At 44.3% G+C, this 14,992-nt stretch overlaps 3 protein-coding genes across 5 annotated transcripts in view; all 3 read left to right on the forward strand.

Annotated features, from left to right (window-relative positions):
• Positions 1 to 275: 275 nt before the first annotated feature.
• LOC142952867 (ras-related protein ralB-B-like) lies at positions 276 to 4,207 on the forward strand. Of its 3 annotated transcripts, none has more exons than XM_076094867.1 (6): positions 276 to 415; positions 915 to 942; positions 1,251 to 1,404; positions 1,484 to 1,692; positions 1,783 to 1,960; positions 2,947 to 4,207. In XM_076094867.1, exons 3-6 carry the CDS (start codon positions 1,291 to 1,293, stop codon positions 3,052 to 3,054), a joined length of 609 nt encoding a protein of 202 aa, XP_075950982.1. In that variant the 5' UTR covers positions 276 to 415; positions 915 to 942; positions 1,251 to 1,290; the 3' UTR covers positions 3,055 to 4,207. The 3 variants fall into 3 exon arrangements, with proteins under 3 accessions (XP_075950982.1, XP_075950980.1, XP_075950983.1); XM_076094865.1 differs by having other exon boundaries at positions 277 to 415; positions 1,248 to 1,404; XM_076094868.1 differs by having other exon boundaries at positions 306 to 415; positions 795 to 942; positions 1,248 to 1,404.
• A 1,510-nt stretch (positions 4,208 to 5,717) lies between these two features.
• On the forward strand, positions 5,718 to 8,665 carry LOC142952868 (fas apoptotic inhibitory molecule 1-like). Its single transcript, XM_076094869.1, has 4 exons — positions 5,718 to 6,085; positions 6,710 to 6,938; positions 7,491 to 7,540; positions 8,072 to 8,665. Exons 1-4 carry the CDS (start codon positions 5,969 to 5,971, stop codon positions 8,207 to 8,209), a joined length of 534 nt encoding a protein of 177 aa, XP_075950984.1. The 5' UTR covers positions 5,718 to 5,968; the 3' UTR covers positions 8,210 to 8,665.
• Positions 8,666 to 9,828: 1,163 nt separating this feature from the next.
• Positions 9,829 to 14,992, forward strand: part of LOC142952865 (arf-GAP with GTPase, ANK repeat and PH domain-containing protein 1-like) — an 89,897-nt gene continuing 84,733 nt past the window's right edge. Inside the window, 1 exon segment of the mRNA XM_076094858.1 lies at positions 9,829 to 9,950. The gene's annotated coding sequence lies outside the window, so the exon portion shown is untranslated.

The following is a 14,992-nucleotide window of genomic DNA, read 5'->3' on the forward strand; positions in this document are numbered from 1 at the left end:
TGTTATCCGAGAAGAGAGAAAAAGGTGGACGTGTCACTCCGTGTCTGTTTCGCGGGTTCGTCACTCCACTTGAAAAAAGCTGCATTTTAAGGCCTATAACGACAGTTGGTGTATTTTACGTCCTATAACGACAGTTGGCGTAGGTGTAAATACATATCACATAATATGACGTGTTTTTGTTCCTAATTTATTTATTATTAAGAGTTATGTTTGGCTTTTATTTAAGGTGAATCACTGCTAACGGCGAACTAGTGTTTTCTTTCCAGCTACAGAGTGACGCCTCTCTTGAGAATACACGATCTTTGATCAGAGTACAAACTGTAAGGTGGGGCAGAGCGTCTCAACTTGTAAAAGTTTCAGTTCGTGTCGGTTTATGGCGGTTTTCCTAACGAACGGCGGGAAAACACATTGACGGGTGAGTCTTGCGACTTTGTCCTGCGTTGTTTAAGCCATCTTCAAGTTTTCTACGTTACGTTTTAACGTCGTTTTTCCCTCCCTGAAGTCGCCTCGCGCGTTATCTAGCTTAGCTTATCAGCGCGGTTGAGTGACGCTCCGGAGTAGCCAATAGCAACTGCGATAGGAGGAGTTCTGGCCAATCAGAGCCGGGCAGAGGGCGGGCGCTTGTTAAAGTGTGTTTAGAGTGTCAGCTGGTTAAAACAAGAGGAACAAGATGAATTAAAGTTCCTCTTTTTACTGCACACACACACGCATTGTTCACGTACTTCTTATGTATGGTATACAGCTGAGGTTAATCACTAATATTCATCTGGTTCTGACGGTTACATTCATGTTAGTGTCCTTGCAGCCCGCATGGAAAGGAAGCAGGAAAGGTCACTGACAAGTGGGTTGGTCCACGTCCCTGTAGTGGTTTAGACCGGCTCTTTATCTCAGTGTGTTGGTTCTCTCTGTTACAGGTCTGTTCTAGAGCGCTGTGACAGTTTGGTGAGTAATGAGCTCAGTTTACATCTTTAATATTGTTTACTCTGGTCACTGTTTTTAATATTTAATGTTGTATTTATGGTTTTATGTCTCTGCTGGTCTCTCTCTCTGCTGGTCTCTCTCCCTGCTGGCCTCTGCTGGTCTCTCTCTCTCCCTGCTGGTCTCTCCCTCTCCCTGCTGGTCTCTCCCTCTCCCTGCTGGTCTCTCCCTGCTGGTCTCTCCCTCTCCCTGCTGGTCTCTCCCTCTCCCTGCTGGTCTCTCCCTGCTGGTCTCTCTCTCTCCTTGCTGGTCTCTGCTGGTCTCTCCAGTAGGCGGATCTGTGAGCCGCTGGACTGCGACAGACCGGTCATCATGGCCTCGGGTAAGAACAAGAACCAGACCTCTCTGGTCCTCCATAAGGTGATCATGGTGGGCAGCGGTGGAGTGGGGAAGTCCGCCCTCACCCTGCAGTTCATGTACGACGAGGTGAGACTCCAGCACTACATTTCCCACAATCCCTCTCTCTCTGCTTCCATCACACCATCAACATCCTCTGCTCCTCTAGTTTGTGGAGGACTACGAGCCCACCAAGGCCGACAGCTACAGGAAGAAGGTAGTCCTGGACGGGGAGGACGTCCAGATCGACATCCTGGACACGGCGGGTCAGGAGGACTACGCCGCCATCAGGGACAACTACTTCAGGAGCGGAGAGGGCTTCCTGCTGCTGTTCTCCATCACGGAGCTCGAGTCCTTCACGGCCATCTCCGAGTTCAGGTCTGCACCAGACTCCTTAAAGGAGACGTTCTAGGTCTGCACCAGACTCCTTAAAGGAGACGGTTTTAACCCTTTGTGTTCTGGCCTCAGGGAGCAGATCCTGAGGGTGAAGGAGGAGGAGGCCATCCCTCTGCTGCTGGTGGGGAACAAGTCCGACCTGGAGGAGCGAAGGCAGGTCTCTGCAGACGAGGGAGCCGCCAAGGCCAGCGAGTGGGGGGGGGTCCAGTACGTGGAGACCTCAGCCAAGACCAGAGCCAACGTAGACAAGGTACGTAGACCACCAGGGCTCTAAAGATAGTCTTTACTCCATCAAGTCTGATGAGGAGCAGAACTTCAGGCTAAAACTGGATTAATACGGTTGAAAACATGGGCGTCCTTCTGTCTCACGGGCATCCTTCTGTCTCACGGGCGTCCTTCTGTCTCACGGGCGTCCGTCTGTCTCACGGGCGTCAGTCTGTCTCACGGGCGTCCGTCTGTCTCACGGGCGTCCGTCTGTCTCACGGGCGTCCGTCTGTCTCACGGGCGTCCTTCTGTCTCACATGTGTCCTTCTGTCTCTCGGGTGTCCTGTCTCACATGTGTCCTTCTGTCTCACATGTGTCCGTCTGTCTCACATGTGTCCTTCTGTCTCACGGGTGTCCGTCTGTCTCACATGTGTCCTTCTGTCTCACGGGTGTCCTTCTGTCTCACATGTGTCCTTCTGTCTCACGGGTGTCCTTCTGTCTCACGGGTGTCCTTCTGTCTCACGGGCGTCCTTCTGTCTCACATGTGTCCGTCTGTCTCACATGTGTCCTTCTGTCTCTCGGGTGTCCTTCTGTCTCACATGTGTCCTGTCTCACATGTGTCCGTCTGTCTCACATGTGTCCTGTCTCACATGTGTCCGTCTGTCTCACATGTGTCCTTCTGTCTCACGGGTGTCCTTCTGTCTCACATGTGTCCGTCTGTCTCACATGTGTCCGTCTGTCTCACATGTGTCCTTCTGTCTCACGGGTGTCCTTCTGTCTCACATGTGTCCGTCTGTCTCACATGTGTCCGTCTGTCTCACATGTGTCCTTCTGTCTCACGGGTGTCCTTCTGTCTCACATGTGTCCGTCTGTCTCACATGTGTCCGTCTGTCTCACATGTGTCCGTCTGTCTCACATGTGTCCTTCTGTCTCACATGTGTCCTTCTGTCTCACGGGTGTCCTTCTGTCTCACGGGTGTCCTTCTGTCTCACATGTGTCCGTCTGTCTCACGGGTGTCCTTCTGTCTCTCAGGTGTTCTTCGACCTCATGCGGGAGGTCCGCAAGAAGAAGATGGCGGAGAGCAAAGACAAGAACGGACCGAGCGGCAAGAAGAAGAAGAAGCGCTGCTGCATCCTTTAACTCTCGGCCGAGGGGACAAAGTGCCAAACGGAGTCAGACGGACTCTAAACAAACAAACACTCACTCCATCAGCTGGGGGGGGGACACCTGAGTACTCATTCCTCACCTGCACCTTTATTTTTACACCTGACAATGTACCGTTGTCCAAATGTATAAAGTCCACGTTTAAACATAATCTGGATGTGTTTGAGGTCATGTTGAAGAATCTCACTTCATCAGTTCAGTTAGTGTGAAGCTGCTTCTGGTCCAGATCCTCTACCTGGACCAGAGTATGTGGACTCTACCAGCTCAGGTACTCTGCTCAGGTACTCTGCCTACTACACATTATAGCGTTTAGCATCATTTAACATTCTAGTTTGTTGTTGTCGTACCGATGTAAAAACCACTCAAAGTACACCAACGTCTCTGTGTACTTGTGTCTTTATACTGCACACGTTCTTCTTCTTCTGTTTTAATGATGTAGAACTCTCACTGAGTCACAGAATCACCATCAGTGAAGAAGAGACATTTAGTGCCTTAACCCCTTCATGTCTTCATGTCTTCATGTCCCACTCGTCTCTGGACGATCTTCTACTTTATAATCTATTTAAATCTCTTCTTCTCTTGAAGACACTCGTTTGTGTCAAAGTCATTTCTTTTCAGAATAAAAGAACGACTGATCGCTTCCTCTGAGGCCATCGGTTTCTTTCTCTATTGAAACATAAAAACAATAATAAATGAATGATTTCTATATGTATAGTGGTCTGTACTGAATGGTGTATTTAGTTCCTTTAATGTATGATATTACATTTGTGACTCAGTCATTCTACCGTATAGAGAATAATAAATACATCTTTATACATTTGACCCAGAACAATGGGACCAAATTACATTGTTCTTTCTAGGAAACAAGTATAATAATATTCAATAAAACAGATTTAAGTATCACCAGCTCTGGGAGGTGGACTTTATTATAATAATAATAAAGTAAATAGAAACATGAGTCAATATGAAGAAGGTGATGGCTGTGATTCATTCTTTGTCCACTAGATGGCACCACTGACTCAAAGTTCATCAAATAACAAACATTTGTTCTCTGCTCAGCTGGGTTGAAAGATTCTGTTCTTCTTTCTTTCTTTCTTTGTTTCTGGGTAAATAAAAGACTCAAAACTCACTGAGAGGAAAATATCCAAAATGTTAAATCAGCGTCAAAAACTCCTCCGAGAGATGAAGAAGATGTAATCATCAGATCTGTGTTCATGTAGAAGTTAGACCTGCACACACTCCATGGGAGGAGGAGGAGATGGAGGAGGAGGACTACATGTAGGATGAGGAGGACTACATGTAGGATGAGGAGGGGGACTACATGTAGGATGAGGAGGAGGAGGACTACATGTAGGATGAGGAGGACTACATGTAGGATGAGGAGGGGGACTACATGTAGGATGAGGAGGACTACATGTAGGATGAGGAGGGGGACTACATGTAGGATGAGGAGGAGGAGGACTACATGTAGGATGAGGAGGACTACATGTAGGATGAGGAGGAGGACTACATGTAGGATGAGGAGGAGGAGGAGGACTACATGTAGGATGAGGAGGACTACATGTAGGATGAGGAGGAGGACTACATGTAGGATGAGGAGGAGGAGGAGGGGGACTACATGTAGGATGAGGAGGGGGACTACATGTAGGATGAGGAGGCGGACTACATGTAGGAGGAGGAGGACTACATGTAGGAGGAGGAGGAGGACTACATGTAGGAGGAGGGGGACTACATGTAGGATGAGGAGGAGGACTACATGTAGGATGAGGAGGAGGAGGGGGACTACATGTAGGATGAGGAGGAAGAGGAGGACTACATGTAGGATGAGGAGGAGGAAGAGGACTACATGTAGGATGAGGAGGAGGACTACATGTAGGATGAGGAGGAGGAGGAGGACTACATGTAGGATGAGGAGGAGGAGGGGGACTACATGTAGGATGAGGAGGAAGAGGAGGACTACATGTAGGATGAGGAGGAGGAGGAGGACTACATGTAGGATGAGGAGGACTACATGTAGGATGAGGAGGGGGACTACATGTAGGATGAGGAGGACTACATGTAGGATGAGGAGGCGGACTACATGTAGGATGAGGAGGACTACATGTAGGAGGAGGAGGACTACATGTAGGAGGAGGGGGACTACATGTAGGATGAGGAGGAGGACTACATGTAGGATGAGGAGGCGGACTACATGTAGGATGAGGAGGAGAAGGAGGACTACATGTAGGATGAGGAGGAGGAGGGGGACTACATGTAGGAGGAGGAGGAAGAGATGGACAATGTAGGAGGAGGAGGAGGGGGACTACATGTAGGAGGAGGAGGAAGAGATGGACAATGTAGGAGGAGGACTACATGTAGGACGAGGAGGAGGGGGACTACATGTAGGACAAGGAGGAGGAGGAGGACTACATGGAGGAGGAGGAGGACTACATGTAAGATGAGGAGGAGGACTACATGTAGGACGAGGAGGAGGAGGAGGACTACATGTAAGATGAGGAGGAGGAGGACTACATGTAGGACGAGGAGGAGGAGGGGGATTACATGTAGGAGGAGGAGGAAGAGATGGACAATGTAGGAGGAGGACTACATGTAGGACGAGGAGGAGGAGGGGGATTACATGTAGGAGGAGGAGGAAGAGATGGACAATGTAGGAGGAGGACTACATGTAGGACGAGGTGTCTCCTGTCCTGATTATCAGTGTCAGTGTCGTCTGTAAGCCTCTTACTGTAATACGCTGGCTGCTGAGCAGAGACTCTGAGGACCAGACATGCTGGAGGGAGACGTGCTCAAGGACTCTGTGAGGTGGTCCGGGACTCTGAGACGTGCTCCGGGACTCTGAGACGTGGTCCGGGACTCTGTGAGGTGGTCCGGGACTCTGTGAGGACCAGACATGCTGGGGGGAGACGTGGTGGCCGTGTGGGACGTGGCCCTCAGTGACGGCGTCTACAGGATCCAGTTCTCTCACGGGACCACCACTGGGAGACGCATCGTGTACGTTAACGGACAGGTGAGACCCTGTCCCAGTGTGGTTCCTCAAACCCTTCATAGACTGAGACCCTCAGATTCGTCATGTTTGACTTGCAGTAAAAGTACTCGTACTACAGTGTACAAGTACTCTGTTACATGTCAGAGTCCTGTATTTGAAGTACCAAAAGTACTTTTTCTGCAGTATCTGTTATAGTATAGATAGTATTCATTTGTTCACTACTTCAATAATCTGAATATATAAAGTAACTAAAGCTGCCAGTAAAAGTACAATATTTACTCTGAGATGCAGGAAGTACTCATGTAAAGTACCTGAAACGTGTACTTAAATGTACTTAGTTAGTCTGGCAGTAATAATTACTTTTGAAAGATTAAACTACCTGATAGTATGTGAATATGAGTGCTTATAATTTACTACATGTGTAGTACTTTTACTTCAGTATGAAAGCAGTACTTTTACTTGTGATGGAGTACACTACTTTTCCTTCAAAGTAAAAGATCTGAATACTTTTTGAATGTTTTGTGTGGCTGAAGTACTTCTTGTCTCCAGGATCCTGCAGTATTCCTCTGCAGTTTTGTTTGGAGTACACTTGTGAATAGTACACGCAGTAATCCCACCAATCACAGGAGTTGTTTTGCTCAACAGGAAGTCATCAGAAGAGACCGGATGTTCAAGCTGGTGGGACAGGAGACGTTCACTGTGGGCGGAGCCAACACCAGAGCCAGGGTGCTCATCGAGGCCGTCGGCGGATTGGCTTACGAGTACTCGCTGCAGCTGGAGGGGCGGAGCCTCCAGAGGTTCACCGCAGACCGGGACCAGACCTGCAGGACCTGGAGGGTCCGGGTGGACGGGGAGGACTGCAGGGTGGTCCTGGGTGAGGAAATACCACTAAATAGTACTTCAGATACAGTAGAAATACCACTAAATAGTACTTCAGATATAGTAGAAATACCACTAAATAGTACTTCAGATACTGTAGAAATACCACTAAATAGTACTTCAGATACTGTAGAAATACCACTAAATAGTACTTCAGATACTGTAGAAATACCACTAAATAGTACTTCAGATACAGTAGAAATACCACTAAATAGTACTTCAGATACTGTAGAAATACCACTAAATAGTACTTCAGATACTGTAGAAATACCACTAAATAGTACTTCAGATACAGTCGAAATACCACTAAATAGTACTTCAGATACTGTAGAAATACCACTAAATAGTACTTCAGACACTGTAGAAATACCACAGTGTAGATATTCTCCTGAATACAAAATGTTACTGAAGTTAAATGAACAACATGTTCAGTTTTGGAGAATGTGTGAACAAATATGCATCAATATATACATCAATATATACATATACATCTATTTATATATATATATACACACACATCTATACATAGTACTGTTGTTTCCTACAGAGAAGGACACGATGGACGTTTGGTGCAACGGACAGAAAATGGACACAACGGTGAGAAAGTTTAACATATAAATCTAAATATAACCATAAATAATAATAATATCCAGTGACCTGTTTAATGTATTTGTGCTTAATGTCACTGAGATTAAACACATTTACGTTCCATCTGGAGCGATACGGAACGTTTGAATAGAACTTCCACTAATCTGTGATACTAATCCGGGTTAACTCCCTCTGATCAGCTGACAGATAATCTACACAAAGTTATTCTACTAATAACTCTGTTCACCTCAACCAAACATCACGTCTTTATTCTCCAGTTCTCTCAAACACTAAACACACAGGATACAACACATTCTGAGGAATACTGGCATCAATAGTGAATAAATAGATACAATGATGTTTACTGTTCTCGATGTGCTGAATGATTTGACCTTAAGATGAAGTAAAGACAAAGATCTCTTTTTGGTTCCGCTGGTCACAACATGTGAGAAACCTAAAATGTTTCCATCGTCTTTCAGAATAAGAGTGCATATAGAACACCTTGGTATTGGTTAAATGTGTCCTGGTGGACGTCCACAGGGAGAGTTTGTGGACGACGGGACAGAAACACGCTTCATGTTCGGGGAACACGAGTGTTGCATCAAAGCGACTAGCAGTGGGAAGAATAAAGGAGGCATTGTTCACCATCTACTGCTGGATGGAGCTTCAACACAATAGAGCCGCTGGAACACAACCAAAGAGGCTCTATGAATGAGGTATTTATTCATGTACAAATACCACGCAGTACTACAGGCTGGGCTTTATATTCAAGGATTTTGTTTTTCATTATGTCGTTAACAAAGACGTTCACAAATATGTTCATGTAAATACAGCAAATCAAATGAAATGTAATGCCTTTTTGTCTGATTAGTGCTTTGGAGCTTTATTTTGAAAGGGCCCTGAATTAACATCAATGATTTTGTTTTCCATCATGTAGTTAACAAATGTAGAAAATATAACCACGAATATGTTCATTTAAATATAGCAAATCAAATGAAATGTAATGCTTTTTTGTCTGATTAGTGCGTTGGGAGCTTTATTTTGAAAGGGCCCTGAATTAAAATCAAGGATTTTATTTGTGATCAGGTAGTTAACAAATGTAGAAAACTACACACAAATATGTTCATGTAAATAAAGCAAATAAAATGAAAAGTAATTATTTTTTGTGTGATTTATAATTTGTTTGTCTGATTAGTGCTTTGGAGCTTTCTTTTGAAAGCTTAAGTCTTTTTTTGAGCAGAATCCACGCAATACGTACTTCTTGAACTCCGCTGCGTCAAGCTCGCGCCGGCTAGCAAAGAGACAGACCGGAAACAGGGAAGTTTGGTGTTCAAAATAAAAGCATAAATTATGTATACCATGGATGTTTGGTGAGAGAATGTCGCAGCTGGTAAAGTCTTAACTAATTGTAATGACTTTATAAACTGCTGGGTAGTTTAATCTATAATTATATACCATAATGTGTTTATATTTTATTTGAATAATCTGAAGCTGAGAAGTAACTAAAACTGTCAGTATAAAGTGGCATACAAATAGAAATACTCAAGTAAAGTACAAGTACCTCAAAATGTGCACTTAAGTGCGGTACTGCGAGTAAATAAACTTTCCAGCGCTTGCTTTATTTTGAAAGTCCCCACCGGAACTCTTCGTTGTTCGGTGTGTGTTACCTTTGAGACGCTCCGCTTCCCAGCCGGGATACCGAGGCTCTCCAACGGGATGGACCTCACAGCAGCAGCGGGGAAAGTGTTTTTGGGACCCGAACTCACACCCGCACGTGTCGTTAACCGTTAACCGACACCGGGAACTCGGATTTAGGAGCCCTCTCCTCCCGCGGTGGCGGGGTTTAAAAACCCTGGACGGAGGTTAAGTAGTGCGCAGCTGGTCCTGGAGACAAAACAACGGACGGACCTGGAACAGGCAGCTAGCCACAGCTAGCTCGTTAGCTCGAGCTAACTAGCCTAGCCACCAACACAAACAAGGCCGTTTTTTATCGTTCTCCTCTGGTCACTTCTGGCCGCAAAATGACTCTAAAAGCTCCTTTAACCCCATTTTAAACGCCCTGCGTGTAAAGGAGGATCCACTGTGTTTTTAAACAGAACATACTCTATATTATATTATTATATATTATATATTATATTAACAGTATAGCTGAGAAACAGACGTGTGAAGTTCACCAGGGTCCAGAGGAGAACAGCATGATTTAAGAGGTCCAGGAGGACACCACCGTCTCCTTCCGACCCTCCTCTTCACCACATCATGAACTACCAGCAGCACCTCGCCAACTCCGCCGCCATCCGAGGCGAGATCCAGAGGTTCGAGTCCGTGCACCCCAACATCTACTCCATCTACGAGCTGCTGGAGCGGGTGGAGGAGCCGCTGCTGCAGAACCAGATCCGGGAGCATGTGATCGCGATCGAAGGTAGGACAGGAGGGTGGGAAGGGGTCCTGACGTGTACCTCAGACCAGGACCCGGAGTGGTCTGTTGATGTGGTGGTTGTCCTGTGTTCTTCAGTGATGAACGAGGTGATCGACACTTTACAGAAGCTGGGAGATGAGTCACAGAAGATACGTTACTTTGAAGAGTCTCACTCGTAGCTCCTTGTCTCCTTGTTTCCTCTCTACTTGACCTCCTCTCTCTCCTCCACCTCCTCACCTTGTTTATCCTTTCATAGTCTCCTTGTTTCTTCCTCCTCTTTCCTGTCCTTGTTTCTTCCTCACCTCCTCTTAATTTACTCTCCTCATTGTCTGCTTGTTTCCTCTCTACTTGACCTCCTCTCATAGTTTCCTTGTCTCCTCTCCTTGTGTACTTGTTTCTTCCTTGTCTCCTCTCATTGTTTCCTTGACTCCCCTCCTCCCTTCATATCCTCTCTTCTTCCTTTGCTCTCCCATACTCTTCTCCTTGTCTGTTTGTTTCCTATCTACTTGACCTCCTCATTCTTTCCTTGTCTCCTCTCCTCTTCCCTTCCTCTCCTCTCCTCTCTCCTGTCATTGTTTCTTCCTCACCTCCTCTCCTCTCCTCCTTGTCTCTTCTCTCCTCTCTTCTTCCTTTACTCTCCTCTTTGTCTGCTTGTTTCCTCTCTACCTGACCTCCTCTCATTGTTTCCTTGTTTCCTCTCTACTTGACCTCCTCTCCTTGTTTCCTTGTCTCCTCTCCTTGTCTTGGTTTTATTGGACATGAGTTCACATATTTATAATATATAGACGAGGACTGTGCAGCGTAACATGTAAAACATGAAGCTAACAGAACTAAAGATGTGAAACTATCCTGTGAGCTGGTATCCTTCATACGTTCATATTTAATCTGTATTTATGTATTCATATGTGATGTATGTACTACCTCCTCTCCTGTGGGTCAGTTAAGAACATGTGAGGAACCGTGGTTCCACTGAGAACGTGTCACACGGTGGTCGTTAGCTCCTCCAGACGTTAACTTGATTAGCTGGTCTCATGATGAAGAAGAGAGCCTGTGAAGTCTGTTTCACACCAGACTCTCCTTGTTTCCTCTCTACCTGACCTCCTCATTGTTTCCTTGTTTCCTCTCCTTGTGTCCTTGTTTCTTCCTCTCTCCTCTCCTCTCTCTTCCTCTCCTCTCCATCCCCTACTCTCCTTGTGTCCTTGTTTCTTCCTCTCTCCTCTCTCCTCTCTCCTGTCCTCTCTCCTCTCCTCTCTCTTCTCCATCCCCTACTCTCCTTGTGTCCTTGTTTCTTCCTCTCTCCTCTCTCCTCTCCTCTCTCCTCTCCTCTCTCCTCTCTCCTCTCCTCTCTCCTCTCCTCTCTCTTCTCCATCCCCTACTCTCCTTGTGTCCTTGTTTCTTCCTCTCTCCTCTCTCCTCTCCTCTCTCCTCTCCTCTCTCCTCTCCTCTCTCTTCTCCATCCCCTACTCTCCTTGTGTCCTTGTTTCTTCCTCTCTCCTCTCTCCTCTCCTCTCTCCTCTCCTCTCTCCTCTCCTCTCTCCTCTCTCCTCTCCTCTCTCCTCTCCTCTCTCTTCTCCATCCCCTACTCTCCTTGTGTCCTTGTTTCTTCCTCTCTCCTCTCCTCTCTCTTCCTCTCCTCTCTCCTCTCCTCTTGTGTTTTCTGTGTTTTATATTTTGGCTGTAAAATGAAGGCGTTTTGAATATCTGTGTATATTTGAGCAGATGTGGAGTGTTTAGCGCTCTGTGCTGCACATCTGTGTGAGCTTCATGACACAATGAGAGTCAGAGCGGTGACTCGCTGCTACTGTCCCCCCCCCCCCGGTGACTCACTCTGCTTTCATGCTGAAATAACCAAACAGCAGCAGAGCTGTCATCATCATCATCATCATCATCATCCTGCTGCACATCTGGACGTGTCGTTACGTAACCTCCCAGATGTGTCCTGACTCCTCCTTCAGCAGGTGACCCTGGTACAGATGTTAGAGGAAGATCATTAACTCTGAGAACTACAAGAACCAAGATTTACACAATAATACAACAAAGATATCTGCATAACTGCTCATTCATTACGTGTCTTTCACATATTTCAGAATAAAGATACCACAGTATGAAAGTACTTCATACTTTCATACTGTGGTATTAAAGTATATTCTGTGCTTTATTAAAAGGGTCTGAAGTCTGCAGAAATAAACCCTGTTATGATTAAATAATAATTACATTTAATTGTTTAATTCTTCACATGAGTTTAAAGCTGATCTCTTTTAAACACGTCCTGAATGTACTTTCTGAATGAAAATACTCCTTTATTAAGAGAACCAGAAGACTTCCTGCTTCAGTAGATCACAGCAGATCTCAGTAGATCTCAGTAGAACACAGTAGACCTCAGTAGAGTAGATCTCAGTAGATCACAGTAGAGTAGATCTCAGTAGAGTAGATCTCAGTAGAACACAGTAGATCTCAGTAGATCACAGTAGAGTAGATCTCAGTAGAATACAGTAGATCACATTAGAGTAGATCTCAGTGGATCACAGTAGAATACAGTAGATCACATTAGAGTAGATCTCAGTAGAATACAGTAGAACAGGTGGAGCTCTTCTCCTCTAATCTCTGCAGTAACACACACCTTCTCTCTTCCTTTGTGCTTCCTGCTGCTTTTGTCTTATTTTGGCGGTCTGCAGTCAGTGAACGCACCATGTGACCTAGTTTTTGTGTGTGTGTGTTTGTTCGTCCTCAGGACTCTTGTTTGTGTGACTCGTGTTTCTTACGTCGTGGTTATTGAGCAAGGCACTGAGCAGGGGCAGGGTTAGGGGTTCATAATGTTATTGAACAGACTTAGCTGTTAGCTGTTGTTACCTGTTGTTACTTGTCACCTGTTGTTAGCTGTTGTTAGCTGTTGTTAGCTGTTAGCTGTTGTTACCTATCACCTGTTATTGGCTGTTGTCACCTGTTGTTGGCTGTTGTTACCTGTCACCTGTTAGCTGTTGTCACCTGTTGTTAGCTGTTACCTGTTGTTACCTGTTGTTAGCTGTTACCTGTTGTTACCTGTTGTTAGCTCTTACCTGTTGTTACCTGTTGTTAGCTGTTAGCTGTTGTTACCTATCACCTGTTGTTGGCTGTTGTCACCTGTTGTTGGCTGTTGTTACCTGTCACCTGTTGTTGGCTGTTGTTACCTGTCACCTGTTGTTAGCTGTTGTCACCTGTTGTTGGCTGTTGTTACCTGTTAGCTGTTGTTACCTGTTGTTAGCTGTTGTTACCTGTTACCTGTTGTTGGCTGTTGTTACCTGTTAGCTGTTGTTACCTGTCACCTGTTGTTAGCTGTTGTCACCTGTTGTCACCTGTTGTTGGCTGTTGTTGGCTGTTGTTACCTGTTAGCTGTTGTTAGCTGTTACCTGTTGTTACCTGTTGTTAGCTGTTGTTACCTGTTGTTACCTGTCACCTGTTGTTGGCTGTTGTCACCTGTTGTTAGCTGTTGTTACCTGTTGACTGCTCGTATTTTAAAGATTGTGATAAATGAGAACAAAGTTAACATAAGTCAGATCAATACAGGGATTTAAACAGTGTTTGTAAGAGACGAGATTTATCTTACTTTATTTTACTTTACTTTATTTTAATTTATTTAATTTTAATATTTAATTATTAACTTGCTATATTTTTTTGTAGTTTTTCCTTTATTTAAATTTACTTTACTTTTTTTAACTAACTTAATTTTACTTTGATATATTTTAATTTATTTCATAATTTTATTTTACTTCCTTTTTTAAAACGTTTTATTTAACTTATTTAAATATTTTATCTAACTTTATTGTTGTATTTATTCCTATATTAAATCATATTGTTACTATTGCACTCAGTTTAAATCCCGTAAAACGTTAAAAAACATCTTTTCTAAGATGCACTCTTTTTTTGTCTCTTTATTTCCTGTTAGCATCATTAGCACGATGTTAGCATCACACAGGTACCGTGTGTTATTGTGGCCGATAGCGGCCATTATGTAACAGCTGATTGGGGGGGTGCTTTATTTAGACGTTACGTAACAGTCAGTCTCTCTGCTCCTCTTGTTCATCACAATCACTCGTTCTCTCTCTTTCACTGCACCAGGTCAAGCATGACTCAGCAAATATCGGGGGGGGGGGGTGAGCGCGCTCAGTGGAGGCGGCGGCGCTAACGTTAGCTGACTCAGACTTTTGGCTTCTTTTTATTTAATTAAAGGAGATTTAGTGTTGAATAATAAATACGTTAAAGTCACGTCTATTAGTCCAGAACTCTGGATCGATCACTCTGATTGTTTGTTCATCACTTCATCTGATTATTAAAACAAATATCTAACTTTAATAAATTATCTTCATTACTTTAAGATCATTTTTATCGTCTGACTGATCCCAGTAGGAAGAGAATGATATCATCTTTAGTTAAAGGTCCAGACAGGAAACAGCTGATCCAGTGACGGCTGATCCAGTTTTTACAGATCTGTTAAGAGAGAAGTCAACTACAACTCCCAGGCTGCATTGCAGACAGAACCGTCCAATCACAGAGCTTCTAATTCAAAGTAAACTCTCACTACAACCTTCAGTTTAAACTCTTCTGACCGGCTTTACAGCAACAGAACCGAGGCTCATGGGTAATGTAGTGTTTGAAGCTGATTTCTCAGCGTTGAATAATAAATAACAATTTATTGTATTTTCCTCCTCATAACTGTGTTTAAACGAAGATAAAATGATCCGTAGTTAATGATTAAAGACATACATATTAAGGGCAATGATGTAATCTGTTCCAGTCCTTCAGAATAAGAGTAGTTTTAGTGGACGGATTACATGTTATTCTGGGATTAAAATTGGAGCAGCTTTAGGATATTTAAAGGTTTGTTTCACTAATCTTACTCATTTTATTTTAATTTATTTTATTTTATTTTACTTTACTTCATTTTATTTGATTCATTCCTATATGTAATTGTATTGTTGGTAGTACAGAATAGTAATATGATAAATATTTATATTATTCAGACGTGATGTTTTTCTTCACTCGCTGAGGATTCTGGGTAAAGCCTCCGG

This window comes from Anarhichas minor, unplaced genomic scaffold (assembly GCF_050575085.1).
Source record: "Anarhichas minor isolate MPS153535 unplaced genomic scaffold, ASM5057508v1 ptg000018l, whole genome shotgun sequence".
Taxonomy (NCBI): Eukaryota; Metazoa; Chordata; class Actinopteri; order Perciformes; family Anarhichadidae; genus Anarhichas; species Anarhichas minor.

What these genes read in the sequence shown, in the direction of transcription:
- LOC142952868 (XM_076094869.1), top strand. Translation starts at nt 5,969, where the DNA reads ATGCTGGGGGGAGACGTGGTGGCCGTGTGGGACGTGGCCCTCAGTGAC. An exon ending in GGACTGCAGGGTGGTCCTGG is followed by an intron (nt 6,939 to 7,490) that starts GTGAGGAAATAC and finishes TGTTTCCTACAG; the next exon opens with AGAAGGACACGATGGACGTT. An exon ending in GACAGAAAATGGACACAACG is followed by an intron (nt 7,541 to 8,071) that starts GTGAGAAAGTTT and finishes GGACGTCCACAG; the next exon opens with GGAGAGTTTGTGGACGACGG.
- LOC142952867 (XM_076094867.1), top strand. Translation starts at nt 1,291, where the DNA reads ATGGCCTCGGGTAAGAACAAGAACCAGACCTCTCTGGTCCTCCATAAG. An exon ending in ACGGCCATCTCCGAGTTCAG is followed by an intron (nt 1,693 to 1,782) that starts GTCTGCACCAGA and finishes TTCTGGCCTCAG; the next exon opens with GGAGCAGATCCTGAGGGTGA. An exon ending in CCAGAGCCAACGTAGACAAG is followed by an intron (nt 1,961 to 2,946) that starts GTACGTAGACCA and finishes TCTGTCTCTCAG; the next exon opens with GTGTTCTTCGACCTCATGCG.